Raw genomic sequence first — 25,228 nt, 5'->3', positions numbered from 1 at the left:
CAGTCATTAGAGAAAGTAAATAACACCTGTTCATTTATATTTACTTTCTTTGGTGTCTACTTTGATTTTGTCTCACCTGCATAGCAGAGTGAGACTATAGGCGCCGCTTTTCCGATGGTGGCAGCGGGGTCAACATCAAATCTTAACCGAAGGTTAAGTTTTTGAAATGACAGCATAACTTAGAAAGTGTATGGACCTAGTTCATGAAACTTGGACATAAGGTTAATCAAGTATCCTGCGTTAGTTTCAGGTCACATGACCAAGGTCAAAGGTCATTTAGGGACAATGAACTTAGACCATGTTGGGGGAGTCAATATTAAAATCATAACCTAAGGTTAAGTTTTTGAAATGTCATCATAACTTAAAAAGTGTATGGACCTAGTTCATGAAACTTAGCCATAAGGGTTATCAATATTACTGAACATCTTTTGCAAGTTTCAAGTCACATGACCAAGGTCAAAGGTCATTTAAGGTCAATGAATTGTGGCCAAGTTGGGGGTACTTTTGAATTACCATCATAACTTTGCAAGTTTATGGATCTGATAGAGTAATCAAGCATCACTGAACATCCTGTGCGAGTTTCAGGTCACATGAACAAGGTCAAAGGTCATTCAGGTCAATGAAGTTTGGCCATGTTAGAGGTAATTATTAAATTGCTGTCATACATGTAACTCTCAAAGTTTATGGATATAGTTTATGAATTGTTGACATAGGGGTAATCAAGTATCACTGACAAGTCTTAGGTCACATGATCAATGTCAAATGTCATTTAGGGTCAATGAACATAATATTGTATCATTACATGTATATGAATGGTGTTTTTTGTGAATAATTATTTTATAGTAGTTTTCTAAGGCAACACTGCTGCTATATTGAATCGCATAATGCAGGTGAGACTGCCAGAGGCGCTCCACTTGTCTTCAACATTAATAAGGAAACATGAGAAATATACACTGTAAACAAAGTGTTGACATTTTCATAATGATGAACATACACTAAATTTCGAAATGTTAAATTTCATGTTTAACCTCCCATAATTTCAGCACAGAATAAGACAATAGTGGATGTTAAAATGGATTTCAGAATAAAGGCATATATGTCTTCTTTCTTTTTTTCAGAGCCACTGATTGGAACCACTTATGCTGAGCTGCTCCTCGTTGGATTTTACCATGCCCTTACCAGACCAGATGTTGTTGCCAAGGCAACCCAATGCATCAGCTTCATATGTGATGTGACCACCAATTTCTTTTCTGCTGTTAAGGTTAGCTCATTATGATTATTCACATGGCATGTGCATTTTAGAATACTCGTTAAGTGTTAAGTTCAGAAGAGAATTAAAATTGATAATGATCATGGTAATAAATTTGCTTATATACATGTAGCACTTATTATGGTGATAATACCAAGTCTCTATTGATTGAAATAAGAAAAAAAAAAAAAAAAATAGAAATATCTATTCACAGAGCGACATACATTATTATTCATTACTCTAATTGATCTGCATATATCTTAGTTCAATACTAAAGGTTACCTCTGAAGTGAAGCAGGGTGCGACATAAGCGCTTGCCCGATTGCCCGGGGCAAGTAAAAGTTAGAGTCGGGCAAGTGTTTTGAAGCAAAGAAAAAAACTAATTGCCCGAATCGGGCAAGCAAAATTCTCATATAGAAATTATATTTTAGAAAGATTCCCCATATTTCACCATAAAAAATATAGAAAAGAAAAAGAGAGAAAAAAGCCATATCATTAATTTCTTTCAAAAAAGTTTATAAGTCATGATTCGAATTGCAAAATTTGCGCCATTTTCTGCAATAAACACACAGCTCAGACACGTACACACACACACAGAATCAATGGCAGTCTAGCATACCTAGCTAGCTAGCGCCTAGCCCATGGTTTCTACGTTGCTGCACGAACGAAGTTTGCTCTGGAAGAAATCTCCCACAGAACTGTCAAACTTCACATTTCTTACCAATGAAAACTCTTGTAATGTCCACATTTCCTAAAAATTGGGGCAGCTCTATCATTTGTATTAAAGCAGTAAAAGGAAAAAATTTCACTTCTGTTATGCTTCAAAAAGATCGGGTTTCGATCGATTTGTGTGTATGTTGATAAACGTGGTTTCTTTCGTAGGCCTAACTATTTTTTTTTAGCCAAGGAAATTGATAAATTTTCTTCTTTATTTATGACTGGATAGTCTGAGCTTTCTTCTTTACTGTTTTCTTTCTTTCTGCCTATCTTTCCTTTTCTTTTCAATCTTTCCTTCTTTTGAATCTCTCTTTATTTCTTTAAATTCCCTTCCTTCTTTTGTTCATTTTTTCTGTTACTATTATAGCTGTCTTTCTTTTTGTCATTCTTTTCTTTCTATCTTTTTTCTTTCTTCCTTCCATCCAACCTTTATTTACCTCTTTCTTTAATCCTTCCTTCTTTTTCCCCTTCCTTTCATTCTTTCTTACTGTCTTTCTTCCGTCCATCCATTCTTTACCTTTTCTTCCTTTCTTTTTTTCTTCCTTTCTTCATCCCTCATTCTTTCTTTCCTTTCTTTATTTCTTTCCTTCATTCCTTCCTTTCTTTTTGTCTTTCGTTCTTTCTTTCTCCTTCCTTCCTTTCTTTCAGTTTCTTTCTGATTTTCTTTATTTCTGTCTTTTGATCTTTTTTTTTTTCCATCCATCGTTTCTTTTCTTCCTTATTTTTTCTTTCTGCCTTGCTTCATCTCTTTCTTTCCTTCATTCCTTCCTTCATTTCTTTCTGTCTTTCGTTATATCTTTCTTTTCTTTTTTTACTTCCTTCCATCTATCCTTTTACCTTTTCTTTCTCAAGTTCTTTTCTCTCATTTTTTTCTTTCCCTTTTCCTTCCTTCCATCCATCCTTTACCTTTTTTTTTATATTCCTTTCTTTCCTTTTACCTTTTTTCTTTCTTTTTTCTTTTTCTTTTTTTTATTCGTTCCTTTCTTTCTTTCCTTTCTTTCTATTCCCATCAGTTTTTTTTTCTCTATTTTTTTCTCCTTTCCTTTTTCTTTCCTTCCTTCTTTCTTCCTTCTTCTTTCTTTCCTTCTTTTTTTCTGATTTTCATTATTTCTGTCCTTCGTTCTTTTAATCCTTCTTTTATTTTCCATCAATCCTTTTCTTTCTTCCTTATTTTCTTTCTTTCTGCCTTCCTTCATCTCTTTCCTTCATTCCTTCCTTCATTTCTTTCTGTCTTTCATTCTATCTTTATTTTCTTTTTTTTCCCTTCCTTCCATCTATCCTTTTACCTTTTCTTTCTTCCTTTCTTTTTTCTTTCCTTTCTCTTGTTTTCTTTATTTCCCTTTCTCTTCCTTCCATCCATGCATCCTTTACCTTTTCCTTTCTTTCCTTTTACCTTTTTCTTTCTTTATTCGTTCCTTTCTTTCTCTTCCCCTCAGTTTTTTCTCTCAGTTTTTTTTTTCTTTCTTTTTCCTTTCCTTCCTTCTTTCCCTTCTTTCTTCCTTCCTTTCTTTCTTTCTTTCTTTCTCTTCCCCGCAGCCATTCTCTCTCTCTCTTTCTTTCTTTCTTCCTTCCTTTATTTCTTCCTCCTTTCTTATTTTTTTTCTTTCATTCTCTCCCCCTCTCTTAAGTTTTTTTTTCTCTGGTTATTTTCAGTGAATTCCCCTTTTTTTATTGTGCATCCTAGTCCCCTCCAAAATATATGGAAAATATATGAGATTAGGAAATAGATTAAAGAGCATATTGACCATATATTTTGTCATGATGTACAAGATAAAAATCATTAAAAAAAAAGAAATACAAGGTACATGTACATCAGAAGTCATGTTGAAAAATATATTAAAGCCATCAATGGTATGGTATGGAAAACAGTAAGCCTATAACTTGTTTTAAAGCAATAAAACTTTGTTTTGAAGGATTTTTCGGGCAAGTGAAATCTATATTCGGGCAAGTATTTTCAAACTATTTGAAAATTTACTTGCCCGACTGGGCAAGTGCTTCAAAAAAGTTATGTAGCACCCTGAGTGAAGGCTTTATTTCTAAAAGGATAAGATCAGTTTTTATTTCAGTTTATTTTTTCAGATTTCCAACAAAACAAATTCAAAGGAAATATAAATATCATTAAAAATAATTAACAAAATAAAAGAATTATAGAATTGAAATTCAGAATGATCATGTAATGTTGCCCCTGAAAATGAGTTCTTAATGTTTTGGTAGAAATAGAGAGGTCCACTATGAAACTGAATTGGCTTGTACAATTATGGATCCCTCATTGAAAAGACCGTGTGAAAAGATCAAAAGGACAATGAGATACATTTGAAATGTAAAGCCCATGTTGAGGATACTATGTAATTAAATTGAATTGAATAATTTTGTTTTCTTTCCTCAGGGATGTATTCATCTCTCATCCTCCACTGACCTCTTACTAGCCATCTTTCAACTGGAATGCAAAAATGCTCACAATCTATCAGGTATGATATTGTGTAGTCAATCTCATTGTCACTGATGTCTAATGTATGTTCCATAATCGTCAATCATGATGATTATAATTATAATCGTCATTGTTGCCTTTACCATTATTACTACTGTAATGATCATCAAGTCATCATAATCATCCTCTTCCTTGTCATCCTCTTCCTCCACCATATCCTCATTTACATTATCATCACCATCATCGTTCTCAATATCATTTCAACCCGGCATTTTTACCATCATTATTACCACCACCATTTTTTTTGTCACCGTCGCCATCATCATTATGATCATCACCATCACTATCATCATCACAAACACCATCTTCATCATCATCATTATCTTCATCATCACTGTCACCATCACCAACACCATCTTCATCATCATCACCATCACTAACACCATCATCACAAACACCATCTTCATCATTATCATCATTATCATCATCATCATCATCATCATCCTCCTCATCCTCCTCTTCCTCCTCATCATCATCATCATCACCATCATCATCCTCATCATCATACCATCATCATCAATCATCATCATCATCATCATCACCATCACAAAAACCATATTCTTCATTATTATCATCATCATCATTATTATCATCATCATCATCACCATCATCACCATCATCATCATCATCACCATCATCATCACAAACACCATCTTCTTCATCATTATCATCATCATCCTCATCACCATCACCACCATCATCATCATTTTTATCATCTATCATTTTCATTGTCATCACCCTTCTTATTTACACCAAAACTGTTACAAGAGAAAGAAAGTAATGATTGCATTATTGTCACACACAATTTTTGTTTTGTCGGCATAACAGTACTTGGTGATGTAATTTCATTTTGGAACAATGCACATTTCTACCACAATTAGCACTTGCCCATTATTCTTCAAGTAATCATTACACTTACCAAGAGCATTGTGCGATGTATTTGATAATTGATTCCATGTGTCACATGCAGGATCTTTGAAGGAGAAAGTACGTCAAACTTGGGTTCAAGGAGTGCAATCATTAGTAAAGCAGACTGGTGGGTTGCTCACCGATCAAGGCTTGCTTGTCAGGACTACACAGTGGATCAAACAAACACTGAATGACAAAGAAGGGAACGTACACCAGTAAGTAATTACCTGAGATTCCAGAAAGTTTCTCATATTTTCTTGTCATGTTTGATCAACTAGTACATTTTTGCTCTTGTTGGATAATTCGAAGCATATAAAAGTTTAATTCATTTGTATTTTATAAGATTTTATTAATGTAAAATGTGATTATATTTACCATAATAAAAATATACCAGCATAGATCATTTTGCTTTCAAATATCTTTTACACTGTATATTGAGTACAGAGTTCCAATTTCAATGTCAAGTAATTCTTCTGCATTTTTGGTAGCAATATTTTGTATAACTTCTGACTTTCAATTTAAATTCCAATAAGGTTTGAGGAGTTGGGGGCATCCACAAGTGCCTTTTTGGCAGCCATCTTGGATGGGTTACCTAGCAACCATGAAGATAGTTGTCAGGATGTATTGAAGACCCTATTGGTGTCTGTGCTTCCTTCTGATACTGAGTGGGATAGTCAGAGACGGGAATTAGCCAATCAGGTGAGTGAAGGGTAGTGTGTTGCCCCGATAAAGAAATTAGCCCTTTTCCATTATCAAAATAGGAGATTTACACTATCATTATCACAGTTTTATGCATGTAGTCATCAAAATTTAGATCCTCTATCTTTTTGTCAGGCTGTATTTTACTTTTGTTTGTTTGTTTGTTAAGGAGTATATATATATATATGAACTTTTTTTTGGGGGGGTGGGGGATTTGCCCTTCCTGGTGTTAGCACCAATGAGGCTCTTTTGCCTTCTAAATTGTGTCCATGTTTATGGATAATCATTTTTTAAAAGTATTGATATGTTTTTTATATAAATGGAAAAGGATTGATGGTTCAAAAGTTGGCTAATTTCTGATCCCCCATCACAATTTAAGGGTGCCTCTAATGCAAGGGGAAGGGGGGGGGGGTTCCAGCTCTAACACTGATCTGTTATTTTGATTTAGGGACTGCTGGAAAGACACATGTAATTTCAAAAGATAATAATCCTTTTAGCCTGTGGGAGACTGAGTGTGCATATATGTTGGCCTAGGTCTTTGGAAATAGTGTACAATAGAATAATGAAGGAACACATGCTTTATTGAGTAGCAAGTGAATGCACTTTTGGAAAATAATGTTTCTATGTCAATCACTAAAGCAAAGTATAAAATGTCAACTCTTGATTACTGATTAAAAAAAAAGAAATTGAACCCATATGAACCTTTGTCTTCAGATAAAGCCATTATTGTGCTCTCTCCACAGTGGATATCCTCTGCAGTGATTGGTCAGCAGATGACCCAGTACAACCTTTCACCTTTGACCTCAGCCAACAAAACCAATGCCCCACAAGCAATGAAACTCGCTCTTTTCGTCAGTACGCTCATATCAGAACTGGCCAAAAATGCTCCAACAGTTCATCCAGTTTTACAAGAAAATGATGATGAAGTTGGAGAAGAGGATGAGGTTATTGCCTTGAAAATGAGTTGGTTGCCATGGCAATGTGAAGCCCTGCAATCTGCCATCACTGAAGTGATGTATATGAGAGAGTGGTGTCAGGCGATGACTGGATTTGAAGCAGCTCCACAGAAGGTATTTGACATATTTACATGTAGTTTTGGCAGATCTGTAAACATGTTTTGACAGTTTGGTTAATAACAGTGAAGGCAATTTCCTCTTGATATGTTGTTCAAGGGGAAAAGTCTGGAATAACTCCAATGTCTTTGTCATCATGATATAGTACTCTGTTGTACAGTTTATGTCTACCTTTTAACACATTAGGGATGTTTTCATTATTAAAACCACTGGTGTTTCATGCCCTGTTCATGTACATCTATATATGCCACTATTGAGACATTATGATAATATTACCAATATACGTTAGTAAGCACTTTCTGACAAACCATTATTGTACCTCTGAAAATATTACAATATTTGTTGCATCATTGCAGTATTCTCCTGACTAGGGCATATATGTACAGGGTTAGTCAAGATGCTGCAGTGTATTACTAGTACATGTATTAATAGATCATGCACATCCTCATAATAGTGCAGAGCATTTAATTTTAAGGTCACAAAGGGTTTTCTTTTGAATAAACAAGCAAATGACTGCATCTGTTAAGAAAGCACAAATAACATCTGTACACTTGCTATTTTAGGTATTTTTAAAAAAGAGCTAATACTTTGAAATTCTTTTGATGTCTGCTGATATAAAAAACATATTCTCAGAATTGCTGCAACCTTTGTTGTTTTTTGTAGATTATAATATATGAACAGGGAAATTTGGCTGCTTCTACATGTATTTTATTCATCAATCACTCCTGGATGTTTTGTCACTTTTTCTCAGAAATGCTTATCAATTTGTCAGAAGTTTGTTAACCCTAATCAGACCATGCTTTTTAGGTGTTACAGGGGGGGACTGATTGCTGAAAATTTGGCGAGATGATACTATGGGATGTAATCTACAAGGTTGTGTAGTTACATTTTTTAATATCATATTTGTTTATATTAAATAATTATGCTAATTTATGCGTAAATTATACTTTTTGCTCTAATTCACTCCAAAAAGCTCCTAGAATGTTTTCTTTGTGTAATATTCCTCATATAATTATAATAATAATTATAAATAAAAAGAATCCTGGTTTGAAAATAAATTTCTTATGTATTCTATTGTTTTATGAATTTCTTATGTAATTTTTTTTACCTTTTGTTTTTCTATGTTTTTTCCGTCAAACTTATAGCAGAACCTTTTAAATCAATTTATTTCAGCTAATGAAAGTGAAATAAGATGAGAAAGCTGAATATGCATTGACTTTGTATAAAAATCATGTTTTGGAGCAATTTTGGGTCTGCATGCACTTACATTATGTTGTGTAATTTTCAATTGCGTTCCAGGGCATCATAAATTTGGTCAAAAAATACGCAAGACTTCGAAGTAAAAAGTTGGCGAGCGGTAGGTCAAAAATTGTCGCGCATCAGAATGGTCTCGGAAAATGTTAAGGGGGGGAGGTTGATTCCCCCCGCCCGGCGTCTCTAGGGTTAAGCCAACATTGTATGTTCTCTTGTATGTGACAGCCATTGTCAATATATCGGTGTAGAGCAACTATGGTGGGATTACATTGTATTCCGGTAAGTCCATGAGACCAAACAAAAATTAGAAAATTGGTTGTAAACCAAGCGTTGTTATACCTTTATGAAACAGTTCCTGTTTGTTGAAATCTAGTCTTCCAAGTGGCCTTTCTAACCAAGTTCAACCTGTTTATCTCTCCTTCAGTTGGCAGCTGGTACGGCAGTCATTGCGTCATCACCAGACTACTGCTACCTATATCCACAGACCTTGGGGCAGGCAACAGACGGCATCTGGGAGCACCTGACACAACCCGAGTGGCAGCAGCTGTTTGGCCACATACTTGACAGGTGGGTAGCTTTATCTGGGCTGCAGGATGACAGAGGCAATGGCAGTGTTGTACTGGTGATGAATACTGTGGTGATGTGTTGAAGGTGATGATGATGTTGATGATGATGATGATGATGGTGATGATGATGATGATGATGGTGATGATGATGGTGATGATGATGATGATGGTGATGATGGTGATGATGATGATGGTGATGATGATGATGGTGATGATGATGATGATGATGATGCTGGAAATGGTGATTATGATAATGATGATGATGATGGTATTAGTGATTGTGATGATGATGATAGTTATAATCATGGTAATGATGATGTTGATGGTATTAGTGATTGTGATGATGATGATAGTTATAATCATGGTAATGATGATGTTGATGGTGATGCATATGATTTATGATGATTACGATGAAGATAATGATAATTTCTTTTTATCATAATAGCACTGAATCTAATTACTAATCTTATTCTTCTACCAGGTCTCTGAAATCTGGTGGCCTTTGGTCATATGTTCTCCACTGCTTTATTGAGAACAACTACAAACACAATAGTGACAAGGACCGAATAAGTATCTGGCAACCCATGGACACACCAACACAGTAGGTTTATTAATTATTTTTAACCTAATGTCTTTCCACTTTTCCCCAAATATTAAAGAGTTATTCTTAAAACTTGTATTTATGGCTGGAACTTGTTCCTGTCCAAAATAAGAAACCTCGAACTTTTCTTGGTTCTTGAACAAAGTGAGAATGAATTTCTTTAATCCCTAATTGAATTTTAACAAGTAGCAAACTTTACATTCACAAATTGGTCATCACAAGAATTTAAATTAACTAAAAGATTATATTTCAACTACCTGTACATGATGCTAATAACAGTGACTGAGAATATGATTTAGCAGCCAAGATGATGTTCCAGTCGTGCCTCAAATCTTACAAACTTATGAACATAATTATACATGTAGATGTCCATCCCATGGATTGTCGGGGTACTTCTATTAACATATGGTTTTGTTTATAGTCCATCAATCCTGATAAGCTATTGTTATCAAATTGATAAAACTATCAAAGTATAGTTTGAGATCTGGAATAGAAATCTAATTTTGATAGGTAATGATTGGAAGCAAACCTCTATGCGTTTATCATATGCCTGAATTTAGAACAAAAACAAGTAGCCAAAATAATTCAGGCTTGCTTGGAATTACATACATTTCATTACCACATGCTTTTCCTATTGTAGCTGACACAGGGAACAACATGATGGACCACACTATAAAATGAATAGCGTTTTCCAGTAGTTTTTGTGACCTTCATTTGTTCATTAATCTGTAATTACACATTTTCCTGAAAAAAACAGGTCTCATTCATTTATAGTTTTTTTTTATAGTTCTGTGAGAGATTTGTTCAATCAGTGAACATTTTAATTTGTTGTACCAGACTTTATCTTTGAGGATATATACTTTTACAAGAGTGAATGCAAAATTAAAATAAACTTTTGTTGACTTGTCGTGAGATCTGAGCTGAGTGTCCATAATTTCATTCACAGACCATGGCTTGAGATTTCCAGTGAGGAGATACTGCAGACAGTAGAGAGACTGGTGCCTCATTTCAATGATAGGCATTGCCAGGAGCTTGCTGAGTGCCATGCTGGGATGCTGATGTCATGTGAAGGAGATCAGATCACCAGTCTGTGTGGTAAGTGATTACTTCACTGCCAACCCTTACATGTACCTATTTAGTGTGAAATGATTTCAAGCTAAACCAATGTACATGTAGTTGCAGCAAACTATGATTCACGAGAAAGTCTTCAAATTCATGGTTTATTGTCACCATCTGATTGTAGATCTAGATCTTTTTCATGTACATAAACCTAACTTTGTACAGTATCATGATATTTAAGCTGAAACATGATCACAATAAAGATTACCAACACAGATATGCACATGTGGGACAGTGTATTATGATTGCTTCGTATAAGACCTGGCATGGCTTTAATTCCATGCTTATTTGATTTATTCTTCAGCAATAACATGTACATGTACAAATAATTTGGTGGTCATTTCATTGAATTCTTGTCAAATTCACTGTGACTTTTTATAGTACAGGTTTCTATATTTTTTTGTATTGTATATTGATGCCAAAACCTGATGCGCCATCCAGTGGAACAACTTCTTAATTATGAGAAAAATATTCATGAAGGAGATAGATTTCAAAACTTCTTTGTAAAAGTGTGTTTAACATGACCCAGTGCCCAGCACTCTTTACTTTATGTAATTGCATTTCTGAATTTAGGGACACGGTCTGTGTTGTACACTACAAAAGAAGAGATTATTATTATTGTGATCATTACGATTAATATTTGTCTTCATTAATTTACTCATTTAATTTGTTTGTTATATTCATCACTAGCTATATCGAACCTGGCAATACTAATCAGATGTATCACCATGAATCGTCATGGAGTCTTGCCTGACATTGCGTTGAGTAGTCTAAGACAGCTTCAACACTGGAGAGAGAAATCAAACTCTGTCTTCCTTTTCAGTGGGTGAGTCGATCATTTTCATCATACTCCATTATATTCACTCCATGTAAGAAGGCAGTTATTTGTCCAGGAGCCTATAAAACAATGGTTAGCAATGATCATACGATTGATTCTTTTGGACACAATGAACAATCCTCTTGTGAAAATCAATCTCACAATCAATGCCTATTACCATACCCGTGAGTACTTTATCATCGTTGGGATGGGAAGACGTCATTTCACACAAATTTTACAGAATATGACTTCATTATTTCGATTGGCTGAGAAGCTCTGTAGAGCATTTCATGAATAGAGTTGTTGGACATTTATCTGACAAGTTTTGTTGTATACAACATCCACCATATTAGCAGTGCTTCTCGAGAGTGTCAACATGAAGGAAAGTTTCAGATCTGACAACTTTTCTGACAAAAAATGTTGATGAAACCTTCCACTGGGCCCTGTAAAACAAAGCATAGAAATCATTGTAGAACATTTTTTTTACAATTGATTACATCAACTACAATATACAATAGATCAGGAATATCAAGCGTATGATTAACTTTGTGTTATGGGACACTAGTCTCTGAATGTTACCATTGGTCGCTGAGAATGAAAACTTGTCAGTTGGGACAAGCCTCATGAAAAACTTCCTAGTAACATTTCTATTGATCATAGAGAAAAAAAAATGTATGAAGAATGATTTTGAAATCCAGCTGTATCCCTGGTTTGTTGCTACATCTGGAAAGCCTTAGCAAAATCTCTAATATAAAAAATGGATATGACTCAATACATTTATACACAGGGAGGAGCTGGAAGGGGCCTCTTCAGAACTGCTTTGTCTCAACATCAAGATGGTGCAGCTAGTGACTTGTATTGTTGAGAAGATCCCTGCGGAGCTGGAGTCACATGACTGGGACTTCATCCTTTGTTCTCTGATTGCTTGGGTGCAGGTCAGTGCACTTTCTTCTTTTTCATACATTCAGATTTTAGATATTAATATGAAGCTCTTCAATGATAAGAAAAATAATACAAACAATTTATAGGACGCTTAATACGGACATTTCCAAGCCCACTTTTTTCTGTTCATAACTTAAAACTTGGTCAAACAACCATCGCTAGGTAATCTACACTGTCTGTTGCATCTTATCAGGGGGGTGTTTCACAAAGTCGTTTGTAAATGGTACATTGAATACTGTTGTGTCAGCAATGTAGGACTGAATTTCCTAACACCCTGATCAAAGTTGAAAAATGATAATCTCCAATTCAAATGGTGATGGTGGTCGATGATGAGGGTGGTTGCCTGTAGCAGGGGAACGGGCAAAATCTAGTTTGGAAACCAACGTCACTCCTTGAACATAATATAAAAAATGTACATCATCATACAATGTTAAAGAGAGTTTATTTGGACTTTGATTTGATTTGTATGTTATTTTTTTCTCTAGGCATGCAGTGAAAACACATCCAATGTCCAGTCCTCATCAGTCTTAGCTGCCACCCTGTTTGCCGCGACCTCTGACCTTTTGTCCATAACGTCCAGGCTCTTTGGACATTCCGAGAGATCGGCCAAGCTTCCATCTGGCCTCCTGACTGAGTGGAGTGAGTTCTTTAGCGATGGTGCTTACAGCGTCTTCCTGCCAGCATTCATGCAGCTCTTGGGTGAGTTTGTGCTGGGATATGAATGCATCAGCAAGGATGCCTCTACTTAGAGTATATCTTGAAAGTAGACTTTTTAAATTCTATTTTCAGCCAAAGAAAACACATTTTGTTGACATAAATAGCTCAATGGTTGTAAAAAAAAGTCTTTATGAAACTGGCCCTTGATCTTTGAATGATGATGCAGCAGCTTATCAGGGGAGCATATCATCAACATTTTCGTCCGACCTGAAAACAAGTTGTCTGACAACTTTCCTTGATTATGATTGGCTGAGAGGCATTGTTACCATAGTAACTGTCGGATAAACAGTACTTGTCGGATAAAAAGTCTGACAAGTCCTTTCGTGAAACGCTCCCCTGGAGAGCTTTTTGTCAAACCCTAGTTAGGTGAGCTGTTTGTTCATCATACATGGTGGATCTTAGAAATTAGCCACGATATCACCTTGAAATTGTGACACATTGCTTTAGCATAATGTATATAATTGCTTGTTAAATTTGTCTAAGTTATGGGATTTCACTGTATGCTCATTGCACTTTTGTAGAATTTATGCATGAAATCTTTTTTGCATCAAACCAATTAATGAAGCCCAAAGTTGCCAATTTTGAAAAAAAGAAGATATTCTGTGTATGGTAGTCTTGATAGAAAATCTTCCAAATTCAGATGTCAAAATGAATTGTTCATGTATTCTATTGTTTTGTTTTAGTTTCTTATGTATTTCTTGTCTTTAGCTTTATACGTTTTTCATAATTTTTTTTTCCATTTAAAATTATGACACTTTTTACCATTCCAGAGCAAGAGAGTGTATGGAATGCTGCTGGTATGGATTCAGCCCCTCTTCTACATGCCCTGTGCGAGGCTGCAGCTTACACCCCAACGGAGCAGCTGAAGGGACATTGCCTTCCCACCAGACTACAGCCAGGAAGCACAAGACATGTCCCTGACACCCTTCACACTCTGCTAAATCACCTAGTGGCTCTTCTTACTAAACCGTACAGACCAGTCCAGATGGCGGCTTTTAACATGCTACAGAGGTGTGCTATTCAGACAAATTCAATCAATTTAGATTAAATAAATCCAAGTCCATCTAATGCCCTATCGTCATCTCTTGGAGCTATTCAGTAGTCATTAAGGACATTTATTTTTTTCAATAGTTAATTGCTTGTGATTTATGTATTTAATTTTCATTCATTTTTTTTAAACCATTGCTCTTGGTAAAGCATGATGATAGAGTCAATATGAAGATGATTGGATAAATAACATTATCACCCGTAACAGACATCTGAGCTGGTCATTTACAAAACCGTATTTCCCTGTATTTTATTATTATCAGGAAGGGATAGGTATATTGTTTGTATTTTCCTCGGTCTCAATGCGCGTATTGACTTTGCATGCAGAGACGACGCAAAATATACCTTTGTATTTTCCCTGGTCTCACATCCGGGTCTTTGAGGATGCGAATAAAGTTATACGCTCGATACGCTTCATAATGTTCCGCGCACCAACGATCTACGTCATAATAAAGACAACGCTGGATCTGGGCGCTTGCAAGTACGTCATAATGGTAAAGTGCAGAGCCTAGACACTTATATTATCATGACACAACAGAACTCTATTCTTAAAAGATATCACTGTTATCATGATTTCTGCTCTAGATATCTGATTTAGATGATAATAAAAATATTGACTGCCCTTCTTTCGGGGAACATCAAATATATTGCCCTTAAATTTCAACATTTTTAAGGGCAAAGCCACTACATTATGGATCATTTCTACATTAAAACAAAAATGGGGAAAAAATAAATAAAAAGGCACAAAAATATCCCAGACCAATGAGAAGGGATTCGAGTCCCAATCTATACAATATTTATATAATATTGACTGGTCTTGAGGGGAACATCAAATATATTGCCAGCAAAAGAATCATATTGGCCCGAGTCTTTAGACGAGGGCAATATGGGTCTTTTAACCCTAAAATGGCGGGGGGGGGTTTGAATCAACCCCCCCTCAACATTTTCTGCGATAATTCCGCCGCGCGAAATTTTTTGACCGCGCCACTCGCAGAGTTTATACTTTTAAGTCTCGCGCATCTTTTAAGACCAAATTTACGACGCCCGGGTACGCGGTTCCGAAATTACGCAACATTTTGTAAGTGCATGTCAGACCAAAAACTGTTCCAAAACGTAATTTTGTGTACAAAGTCAATGTAAATTGAGTTTTCTCATCATATTCATAAAGATATGATTATTTTTACTTCAAACAGCTGAAAGCAATTGATTTTAGCATAATTATGCTTCAAAAAGGTTGTGCAATAAATCTGGTGAAAAAAACAAAGAAAAGCAAAAGGTTGAAAAACAAAGAAATACATAAGAAATTCATAAAACAATAAAATACATAAGAAATTGATTTCCAAACCGAAGTTTTTTTCAATTGCCGTTGTTAAGAATGCTACAAAGAATATTTTACCAAAAATTAGCATTCTAGGAGCTTTATTTAGTGAATTAGAGCAAAAAGTATGATTTACGCATAAATTAGCATAATTAATTCATGTAAAATAAAATCTCATTATTTTGGAAAATTTTACCATACAGCCTTGTAGATTACATCGCATACTACCAGCGTGCAAATTTTTGCGGCGCTCGCGCGATCGGCGGCCGAGATCTCAGGGGGGGGTTGAATCAACCCCCCCCCGGCCACAGAACAGCCAAAAAAGCCCGGCCTAGTTAGGGTTAAGATCTGCCATATTTCATATCCTCTTGGTTTTTTTTTTCAGCCGACAAGATGCTTTTAAAAACTGCCTCCTCTTTGAAAATGTGTAGTGAAAATAATCTCAATAAAAATGTTCTTCATCTGTGACCCCTTTCTAGACTCACCCTTTAATTGTTCCTTTTTACCAAAAGACTTCAAGTGGTGACTTTGACCATGCTACAGGTATATTTAGGGGCTTTCACAAATAATTATGTGACTATTTACTTCTAAAATCACCACCCTAGACCATAGTAATAGCATTATTCTGTCTTTCTTTGCGTTCAGGGTAATGCCAGAATTTGCCAGGTATGACGAAGAGTATCTGCAGGTCAAGAACAAAACACAGGCGGATGATGAGGATGAGGCACCCAGTATGTGAGTACACACAGAGCTATTGGATTAGCTAATCGATATGTTCCCAATATGTTTCCTAGATAATGATAATACATAGCATTTATAAGGTGCCGATTATCTAGTTGCCACTCCAGTAGCGCTCATTGTATTACCCGGGCTATAGCTCCACTGGCTAAAGGCGCTTGGTGCATTCAAGGAATTAATCCTGCTGGGTACCCATTCACCTCACCGGAGTTGAGTTCAGCGCAATACATGTATTTCTTGCTGAAGGAAACAGGCCATGGCTGGGATTCAAACCCACATCCCTCTGAAATTTTCATAGGGGAGAATCAAATCTCGTTTGGGGTCAGTTCATGCAGTGTATTTACGTTAAATAATGTTTTATGTCAAATTCATATCTCTGTCCACCTGCAGAGGTTGCTGGGGGCATCATGTTTGCTTGTTCATCTGTCCGTCTGTCTCTTTTCGTTCCTGTTACAGCTTCCAGACTGTTTAACAGAGGAAGTTAAAACTTGACAATGTATGGATATTGGATAATGGGAATTATGATGATGACCTGATTATATTTTGTGGTCATGATATTGAAGGTCACAGCGGTCATTGTCTACATTGATATTTATTGTTCTCTCGATAATTGAAGAGCTATTTCAAGGACAATGCAAACATGGCTCAAGTATGCTTTGGAGAACTTCATTCACTGATCAAACTTGCACAGCAATCAAATACAGGTGTGACTGTTTTAAGTCAGAAAATGTCAAATACAATCAATTTTAGCTCAAGATAATTCAAAATTAATATTTGACAGCCCCTGATCACGACACCAGCTGGATTGAATACACACCTGTGAAGTGTTTCATATGCAAATAGTCAGTGATTTTGCTGATTAAATTTGTTCTGAGCTGATCAGATGCAATTGTGAAGTACCCTTTTTAATTCACATGTACATTTGACCTAGATGGAATTTTGTTCTCTTTATACTTGGGAGTGTTTTATGAAAGGATGTTTCATCCGACAGTCCCATTTTATCCGACAGTTACCATAGGCACAGTGCTTTTCAGCCAATCAAACTCGAGGAAAGATGCCAGATCTGACAACTTGTCAGACAAAAATGTTGATAAAGTGCTCCCCTGTTTCCTTCAAATCAACTTGATGTTATTTGATTTAAATCCAAGTTGATATACATTTTATATAACATACTTTTATCCCATTTATCTATTTTTATCTCTCTTTTTCTGCCTGTATATATGTTTCTCTGTCTCTGTCTTTTTGTCTCTTCCTCTCTCTCTCTTTTTCTCTCTCTGTATCTCTTTATCTCTGTGGCCTGTACGCATGTTTGTCTGTCTGTTTGTATGTATGTCTGTCTCACTCTCTCTTTCTCCCTGTTTCTTCTTGTATGCATGTTTGTATGTACATGTATGCCTGTCTCTCCCCCTCTCTCTTTTTGTTTCTCTGTCTGTCCTTTCCACTTTGTCTCTGCATGTGTACATGTTTGTACATGTATGTATGCCTGCCTCTCTCACTCTCTTTCTCTCTCGCTCTCTCTTTGTCTCTGCCTGTTTGTATATCGCTGTTTTTCTGTCTTTATCTCACCCTTTTTTTCTGTCTCTCCGCCCCTCTCTGTCTCTCACTAACTCATTCATTCAATCAATCTCCCTCTCTCTTTCCCTCTCCTTGAAAACAAAATACCACTTCATCAGCTTGCCTCCGACTGGCCTACAGAAACTGCTAGACTCCTCTACAGCCTTCATGGAAGCTCTTCTCCAGGACATACCCGTAGGCGAGTGCACCATTGTAGAGCCTGGCTCCGAAGCCTACATGCAGACCTCTTCATACCTGCTGGCATGGAAGCTGTACTTGACAATTTTTCGAGCCGCCACGATGGAGGTACTTTAAAACATGTTACATATGGAATATATTTATCATAGATGGTGTTGAGGTTGTGAGACGAAACCTTCTCCAAAGACTTTGTGCACGTAGCTCGGCCTGAGGCCAAGGCATAGGTCGGCAAAATCTGGCCTCGAGGTCGGCCTTAACTACATGCCTCTTATTGATACACATCATCGCCTTTCCGCACAAAGGCCGTTGCGCTTCGCCTTCCTGCGAAAGGGCCGTTATCGTGCAGTGAACACTACATGCTAACGGCCTTTGTGGGGGAAGGCGACGACATGTCGAGTACCATGATTTTCAAGATTCTAGTTAAAATTATTGATAACTCATTTGAAACAATACACAATACAATCAAGCCTTCAGTAGGGGCCACTAAACCTGTATAGAAGGACCATGTGTCTATATAGACCACTCATTTGATTTCACTTGAATACAATTTCCCATTAAATACAAATGTATATGAACCTGTCCATAGAGACTACCTGTTCATATAGACCGCGACTTTTCTTACTTTTCTTGTCTCCCTTGCATGTTTTTTTATACAGGTTTTTGTCTCGCCTGCATAGCAGAGCGAGACTATAGGCGCCGCTTTTCCGACGGCGACGGCGGCGGCGGCGTCAACATCAAATCTTAACCTAAGGTTAAGTTTTTGAAATTACATCATAACTTAGAAAGTATATAGACCTAGTTCATGAAACTTGGACATAAGCTTAATCAAGTATTACTGAATATCCTGCCTGAGTTTCAGGTCACATGACCAAGGTCAAAGGTCATTTAGGGTCAATGAACTTAGACCATGTTGGGAGAATTATTTTCAAAATCTTAACTGAAGGTTAAGTTTTTGAAATGACATCATAACTTAGAAAGTATATGGACCTAGTTCATGAAACTTGGGCATAAGGTTAATCAAGTATTAGTGAACATCCTGCCTGAGTTTCAGGTCACGTGACCAAGGTCAAAGGTCATTTAGGGTCAATGAACTTTGGCCAAGTTGGGGGTATTTGTTGAATTACCATCATAACTCTGAAAATTTATGGATCTAGTTCATGAAACTTGGACATTAGGTTAATCAAGTACCACTGAATATCCTGTGCGAGTTTCAGGTCACATGACCATGGTCAATGGTCATTTAAGGTCAATGAACTTTGGCCGTGTTGGGGATATTTGTTAAATTACCATCCTAACTCTGAAAGTTTATGGATCTAGTTCATAAAACTTGGACATAAGAGTAATCAAGTATCACTGAGCATCCTGTACGAGTTTCAGGTCACATGACCATGGTCAAAGGTCATTAAAGGTCAATGAACTTTGGCCATGTTAGGGGTATTTGTTGAATTACCATCCTAACTCTGACAGTTTATGGATCTAGTTCATACAACTTGGGATATAAGAGTAATCAAGTATCACTGAACATCCCCTGTGAGTTTCAGGTCACAAAACCAAGGTCAAAGGTCAGTTAAGGTCAATAAACTTAGGCCATGTTGGGGTAATTGTTGAATTGCCATCATAACTTTGAAAGTTTATGGATAGAGTGAATGAAATGTGGACATGGGTGTAGTTGACAAGTCTTAAGTCACCGTTCAAATGTCATTTAGGGTCAATGAACGTGGTATTATGTCATTATATGAATGGTGTTTTTGTGAATGATTATTTAATAGTAGTTTTCAAAGTTAGCACTGCTGCTATATTAAATCGCGTAATGCAGGCGAGACTGCCAGAGGCGTTCCACTTGTTATTGTATAACTTGAAAAACATATATTTTTCACACCTTTTTGTAAACATTCAATTTGCAATGAAATAGATCAAACCAGTAGTGTCAAATACATATTAGAATATCTTGTGTGAATTGTTATATGTACCATAAACAACTGATATGCATTGTCTGAATTATACACACATGCAACATACCTTTGAAGATTACCCACTACAAAATTATATCTTCTATAAAAAAAGATGTTTCTTTCTTTCTCCCCTTCCCTCCCTCCCTCATCCTCCTCTTCCTTCATTCTTCTCCTCTTCTTCCTTTTGTCAGGTGACTTATTGTTGGTTTTAAGAGTGTCACAAATGTGAAAAAAAAAGTTAGGTGAAATACCTATTTTTCTGAATTTAATTGATGTGTGCCTGTCTTCTTCAGGTAAGAGCACAGTACTCATCCTATCTGAAGCAGACAAAAGGAATTCATTCTTTACTGGAGAGTCTCTTCTGTCTTATGCCCGAAGATCCAACCTTAGAGAGGTCAACGACCCCTAGCAAGGGGTCACAGGTGACCATGTTTAGCAAGCCTCCGGACTTGACCCCTAAAGGTATGACTAAAATTCCTTTTGTTGATAATCTTGCTTTTTACATCAAGAAATGTAGCTTTATTAATTTCTATAACACAGGTTCAAGAATTAAGCAACTTGGGGTGTTTTACAAAGATTTAGACCATACCAACGTTACGTAATGCACACTGTTCCTACTGACTCACTCTAACCTGTGCATTATTTGTATTATGTTCCTTGACAGCCACCCACGTGAAGGTGAATGAGGTCCAGCACCTTGCCTGCTCGGTCTTCTTCAGTCTTCTTCAGGATGTACCAGCTATCGCCAGACAATGGTGGACATTGCAGGACAGAAGAATAGCCCCATATGTTGACAGGTACATATCTTTCACTATGCATTCGCCATTTATAAATATTTCAAATACATGGCTTAGTATTTTCCAGGGATGGATTTGAGGCTGGAAGTTACTAGTGAAGAGGCTTCTGGAGAAAACCTCATACAGACTTTACACATGACTGAGCCTGAGGTCAAGGGTTAGGATCAGTAGATGGGAAAGGAGAAACATAATGGCAAAAGTTTGAAAGAAAGGGGGAATAAAATCATCAGTGTTAAAAAATTAGATGATTATGATTGATTTATGTAAATTTCACATTTGGAAACTTGGTACTGTAAGCACGAGTAGATTGTGAGGAGTTATAATTGTCAAATTTCTCATTTTTTGTGTACATCAGGAATTTGTAGATTTCTCTGAAGCACCTTTTCCCTCAGGGCCATAATAAAGATTTAACATGTAAAGCATATTGTTCCATGTCCTGTAAAAAATAGCACTGACATTTACATCTACAAGTTTATTGCCTTTCTCTGAATCTCTTTTTTCTATCAATTTAACTTCAGCTTTAAGACTAACATGAATCTTCAGTACTACTGGTTTCAAACTATGGATTCAATTATGTTTGTTCTAAAACATTTGTTCATGTGCATGCCGATATGTTAGAACTGTATTTCGTAATTAATCATATTGAACAAGTAGCATAAGGAGTCATTGACATGTGAATTGGATTGAGTGACAAATTAGAGTGATTGTTGCTGGTATTGACATATGTATATCATGTATATTAGGAATGTGAAAAACATGTTGACATATTTTGCATTGAAGGGGGGGGGGGGGGAGAAACAGAAGGATAAGAGGTCTTGGAGGGGGGGTGGCAAAAAAAAAGAGGAGAAGGAGAATGAGGAGGGTAAAGAGAATAATGAGGAGGAGGAGGAAGAGGGGAGGAGGAGGAGGAAGAGGGGGATGAGGAGAAGGAAGAGAAGGAGGAGGGAGAAGAAGAGGAGTAAGAGGGGGAGGAGGAAAAGGAGGAGGAGGAAGAAGAAGAAGAGGAGTAGGAAGAAGAGGTAAAGGAGGAGGAGGAGAAAGTAGAGAAGAAGAACAACTCAAAGAATGTTGCTCAAATAAATGTTTGTTATTCTGTTGTATTTGTTCTTTTTAAAGTTCACAAATGTGTGTTACTCCAGAAATGGCGATAATCTTGTTTGACATGCTCCTAAGAAAGGGGGAACCAGTAAATTCCGTCCATTTTTTTCTCCAAATCTTGACCAACGAACTGTCCTTATAGTTCATCATCAATTGTTCTTGAAGATCTCACTGGGGCATGACTGAAAAAATTGTGTCTGCTTGCTCCAACCACCTTTCATATGTTTGGTCAATATAGCTAAATTTTTTGTTATAAAATGACCATCAAATTTCATTTCCAAGTTACTAGTTGATCAAACTCTCCCCTCCCCCATGTCTTTTTTTTTTCTTACCAGCTCCCATGTGTCACGCCTCAAGGCTCGATGCGCCACAGTCTGAGATTTTCCTGTTCTACATGTAGATCTATATTCAGTTATACATGTAGGGCAAATCAAAAGTACAAACAGGTGGGTGTTTCATAAAGCTGTTTGTATTTTTTAAGAGCAACTTTAAGAACGACTGGTGATCCTTTTTTGCGGTAAGTGGTATATTGAATCGGCAGTGGTTTAGCACGTAAGAAAGGACCACCAGTCGTTCTTAAAGTCGCTCTTAACTTACGGACAGCTTTATGAAACGGCTCCCAGAATTGATAGGGCAGTGGTTAATCAAACTTCTCCTGTGGATCTGCCTTTGCGTCAAGTGTGTGCTTGCATTTTCTACATTTGATGGCCCTATCTATCTTTTTCCCAGGTTCACCACCAAGTTCGTCAGTCCCTTGCTATGTGCGGAGGAGATCCGCTCTGTCCAAGAGAACCCCAGCACGGCCGAGAACATGACCGTCAAGGCCCGTCTGTCCACCCGAGAGGTCATCGCCACCTACTCCATGCAGGAGCTCAACATTGAGATGATGATAACCCTGCCGGCCAACCATCCCCTAGGACCCATAGAGGTGGACAATCGACGCAAGGTGGCTGTAGGGACATCGCAGTGGCGTCAGTGGACGTTGATGCTGACCACCTACTTGACCCATCAGGTACGTTTATTGATACTCGTGTCACATTTTCATTGTGAGAGACTGACATGGTGTGTGTTTGGAATACTCCCTAGGGAGTGGAGGATGTGCATTCATTGTGTGCGGGAAACACTGATTTATTCAGATGACTTAGCAATTATGATTTGTATGTCCTTAATATTAAGTGCCTTATAAAAGCAGGATTATTATTATTATTATTCAAGTTTGTCTCATTTGATGAGCAAATTGCTGAAAATTCATCAAAATCTGATAAAAAATAACAAAATTCTTGAATATTAAATATTAAACTCTTTTTTTTTTGCAACTGATATTACTGAGCAGCATGTGGCCATGAATATGCAATAAATGGAACGATAATGCCATATCCTCTAGCTCTTTCCCCTTTTTATGATTTTATTGAAAATTTGAAATGAACTCGTAATTGGCTCAAATGTATGTATGTCGCCCGAGTAACAAAATGATGATCTTTGAAGCAATATTCTGTGTGGACAATATTCTGTGTGGACAAAATTTGAATAAACCTAATTTTGTATGATACTGTACAACAGACCCTCATTGCATATTCCTTGAGACATGAATATAAATTTCACCGAAATAGGGCCTAATGCAACATTTTAAGAAACCATATTTTTTTCTACTCATTTCCAATTATTATCAATTTGTCAGTGTTTTGTTTGTTTCACTTTACTGTTCGAACCGTATTATTTTCTTCAGCCTGGAGTACCCCTTTAGGAATAGGTATATAGCGGGGGAAGTTGATTAGTGCCAAGATATATGATCCTTTTCAAAGATTTTTCTTCCAAGATATATCATGTATTTAGATGTGTGAAGACATTTTTTATGAATAGACCCTACATTAGAAAGAAGAAAAATAGCTGATTAAATTTATCGCATGATAACCATCATTGGCAAATACTCTATCATGAGCATGATGAGTGAAGTCTGTGAAGAGCATTTGCAAACAATAGAAACTGATGAAAAGTGGGATTGCATTTTTTTACAGAATCTCCATCGTAATATCGTGATAGGCAATTTTTTAGATCTTTTTAAGTTTATTCGATATTTTTAACATTAAATTAGTAATACTACCTGCTGCCATTTCATGTTTAAAATGTAATAATAATTCAATTTTGTAGGCCTATATGATAATGAATTACATTCCTTTACCCTTTCCTATAGACAAGATTTTAAACTTGTAGGATGTGCAAATAATCACATTCAACTAAATCTAAGTTAAATCTAGATCACTACCAAGACTACGCACAAATTATAGATTTTGCCTAACTCTAATCCCCTATTAAACAACAGCTTTCTCTGCATTCTTCGCGGTAATTCTACCCATGTTGTTAAGAGCTGATTTGTTAATGGATAATACTATACAGATTGTGATGTCAAGCGTTGATCTCAGATGTAAATAATTATAGCCATCGCGGCGAGACTACCGGTTGTAACAGGGGCCCTTTGTTAGCGCAGTGTTAGTGAAATGTTACTGTAACAGCGGCTAGCAGCATTTCTGTGCGGCCGATACAGGATGATAAACAAGAGTCAAGTTGATATCATCCTGCGATTAATAAAGAATAGTGAGTGAATGACATCATTAGCTTATCTGCAATATATTTGTAGAGATGTATTTGCACTTCCCATGGTGCAACTCACCAGCATAGAAAATCATGAGGGCGACGAGCAATTTTGCCCTCGTGACAGCCCCTAAAATTCCCTCCAACTGCATGCTTTGGGGCGAACATTTTTTTCTAAAGTCGCCCCAAGATTTGTCACAAACAATATTCAAGATTATTTAGAAAATCAATATTCTCACTGTGGCAGAATAAAGATAATTTGCTCTTACTGCATAATTGCTTGTTACCCCTAAAAAGTATCACTAAGAATGTAAGAAATAGCCCCCAAATTCTTGCAATGGCCCAAATATGGAAAAAAAGATAGCCCCTAAAAATTAAAAATTATTGTACCCTGCCACTCACTATACCAAAATTGTTTTTCCCCATTTTATATGAAAAGAACACATTTTTTGTGTATTTGCTAGGAACCTGTCTTTTTTTTCAATCTAGATATTTGATTTCTAAATTTCACCCACAAATACATTGGGTGTTATCTGGCTCATTATGCACAATGGTATTAGTAAGTATTTTGCTTAAATTTGGCTTGATAGAGTAAAATACTTGTAAATATGATTTTAAGCATTTTGCTTAGCCAAGTAAAATGCTCAGTAAAATACTTAAATTCAAAATCAAGACTTTCAATTGAATACTGATCCAGGTATTTTTGCCAATGTGAAAACAAAATATTCCCCACAAAAAAATCTTACTCGTCGAATTATGAGAACTTTCGCAGGGATTTTTCCAAGG

General features: G+C 36.5%; 1 protein-coding gene across 1 annotated transcript in view; it reads left to right on the top strand.

Moving 5' to 3' along the window:
- LOC129259585 (E3 ubiquitin-protein ligase listerin-like) overlaps positions 1-24,794 on the top strand; it is a 41,485-nt gene extending 16,691 nt beyond the window's left edge. Inside the window, exons 14-30 of the mRNA XM_064098335.1 lie at positions 1,119-1,261; positions 4,353-4,434; positions 5,425-5,578; positions 5,897-6,062; positions 6,806-7,132; positions 8,814-8,956; positions 9,437-9,556; positions 10,503-10,651; positions 11,366-11,501; positions 12,280-12,427; positions 12,920-13,133; positions 13,922-14,162; positions 16,162-16,251; positions 17,928-18,114; positions 20,252-20,420; positions 20,623-20,755; positions 22,583-24,794. Of these exons, the coding sequence (XP_063954405.1) occupies positions 1,119-1,261; positions 4,353-4,434; positions 5,425-5,578; positions 5,897-6,062; positions 6,806-7,132; positions 8,814-8,956; positions 9,437-9,556; positions 10,503-10,651; positions 11,366-11,501; positions 12,280-12,427; positions 12,920-13,133; positions 13,922-14,162; positions 16,162-16,251; positions 17,928-18,114; positions 20,252-20,420; positions 20,623-20,755; positions 22,583-23,039 (3,059 nt within the window). The 3' untranslated portion in view covers positions 23,040-24,794. The remainder of the gene's footprint in view (positions 1-1,118; positions 1,262-4,352; positions 4,435-5,424; positions 5,579-5,896; positions 6,063-6,805; positions 7,133-8,813; positions 8,957-9,436; positions 9,557-10,502; positions 10,652-11,365; positions 11,502-12,279; positions 12,428-12,919; positions 13,134-13,921; positions 14,163-16,161; positions 16,252-17,927; positions 18,115-20,251; positions 20,421-20,622; positions 20,756-22,582) is intronic.
- The last annotated feature ends 434 nt before the right edge of the window (positions 24,795-25,228 follow it).

Source organism: Lytechinus pictus, chromosome 4 (genome assembly GCF_037042905.1).
Source record: "Lytechinus pictus isolate F3 Inbred chromosome 4, Lp3.0, whole genome shotgun sequence".
Taxonomy (NCBI): Eukaryota; Metazoa; Echinodermata; class Echinoidea; order Temnopleuroida; family Toxopneustidae; genus Lytechinus; species Lytechinus pictus.
The sequence above is the reverse complement of the archived record's forward strand: the minus strand, read 5'-3'. Positions and strand labels throughout refer to the sequence as shown.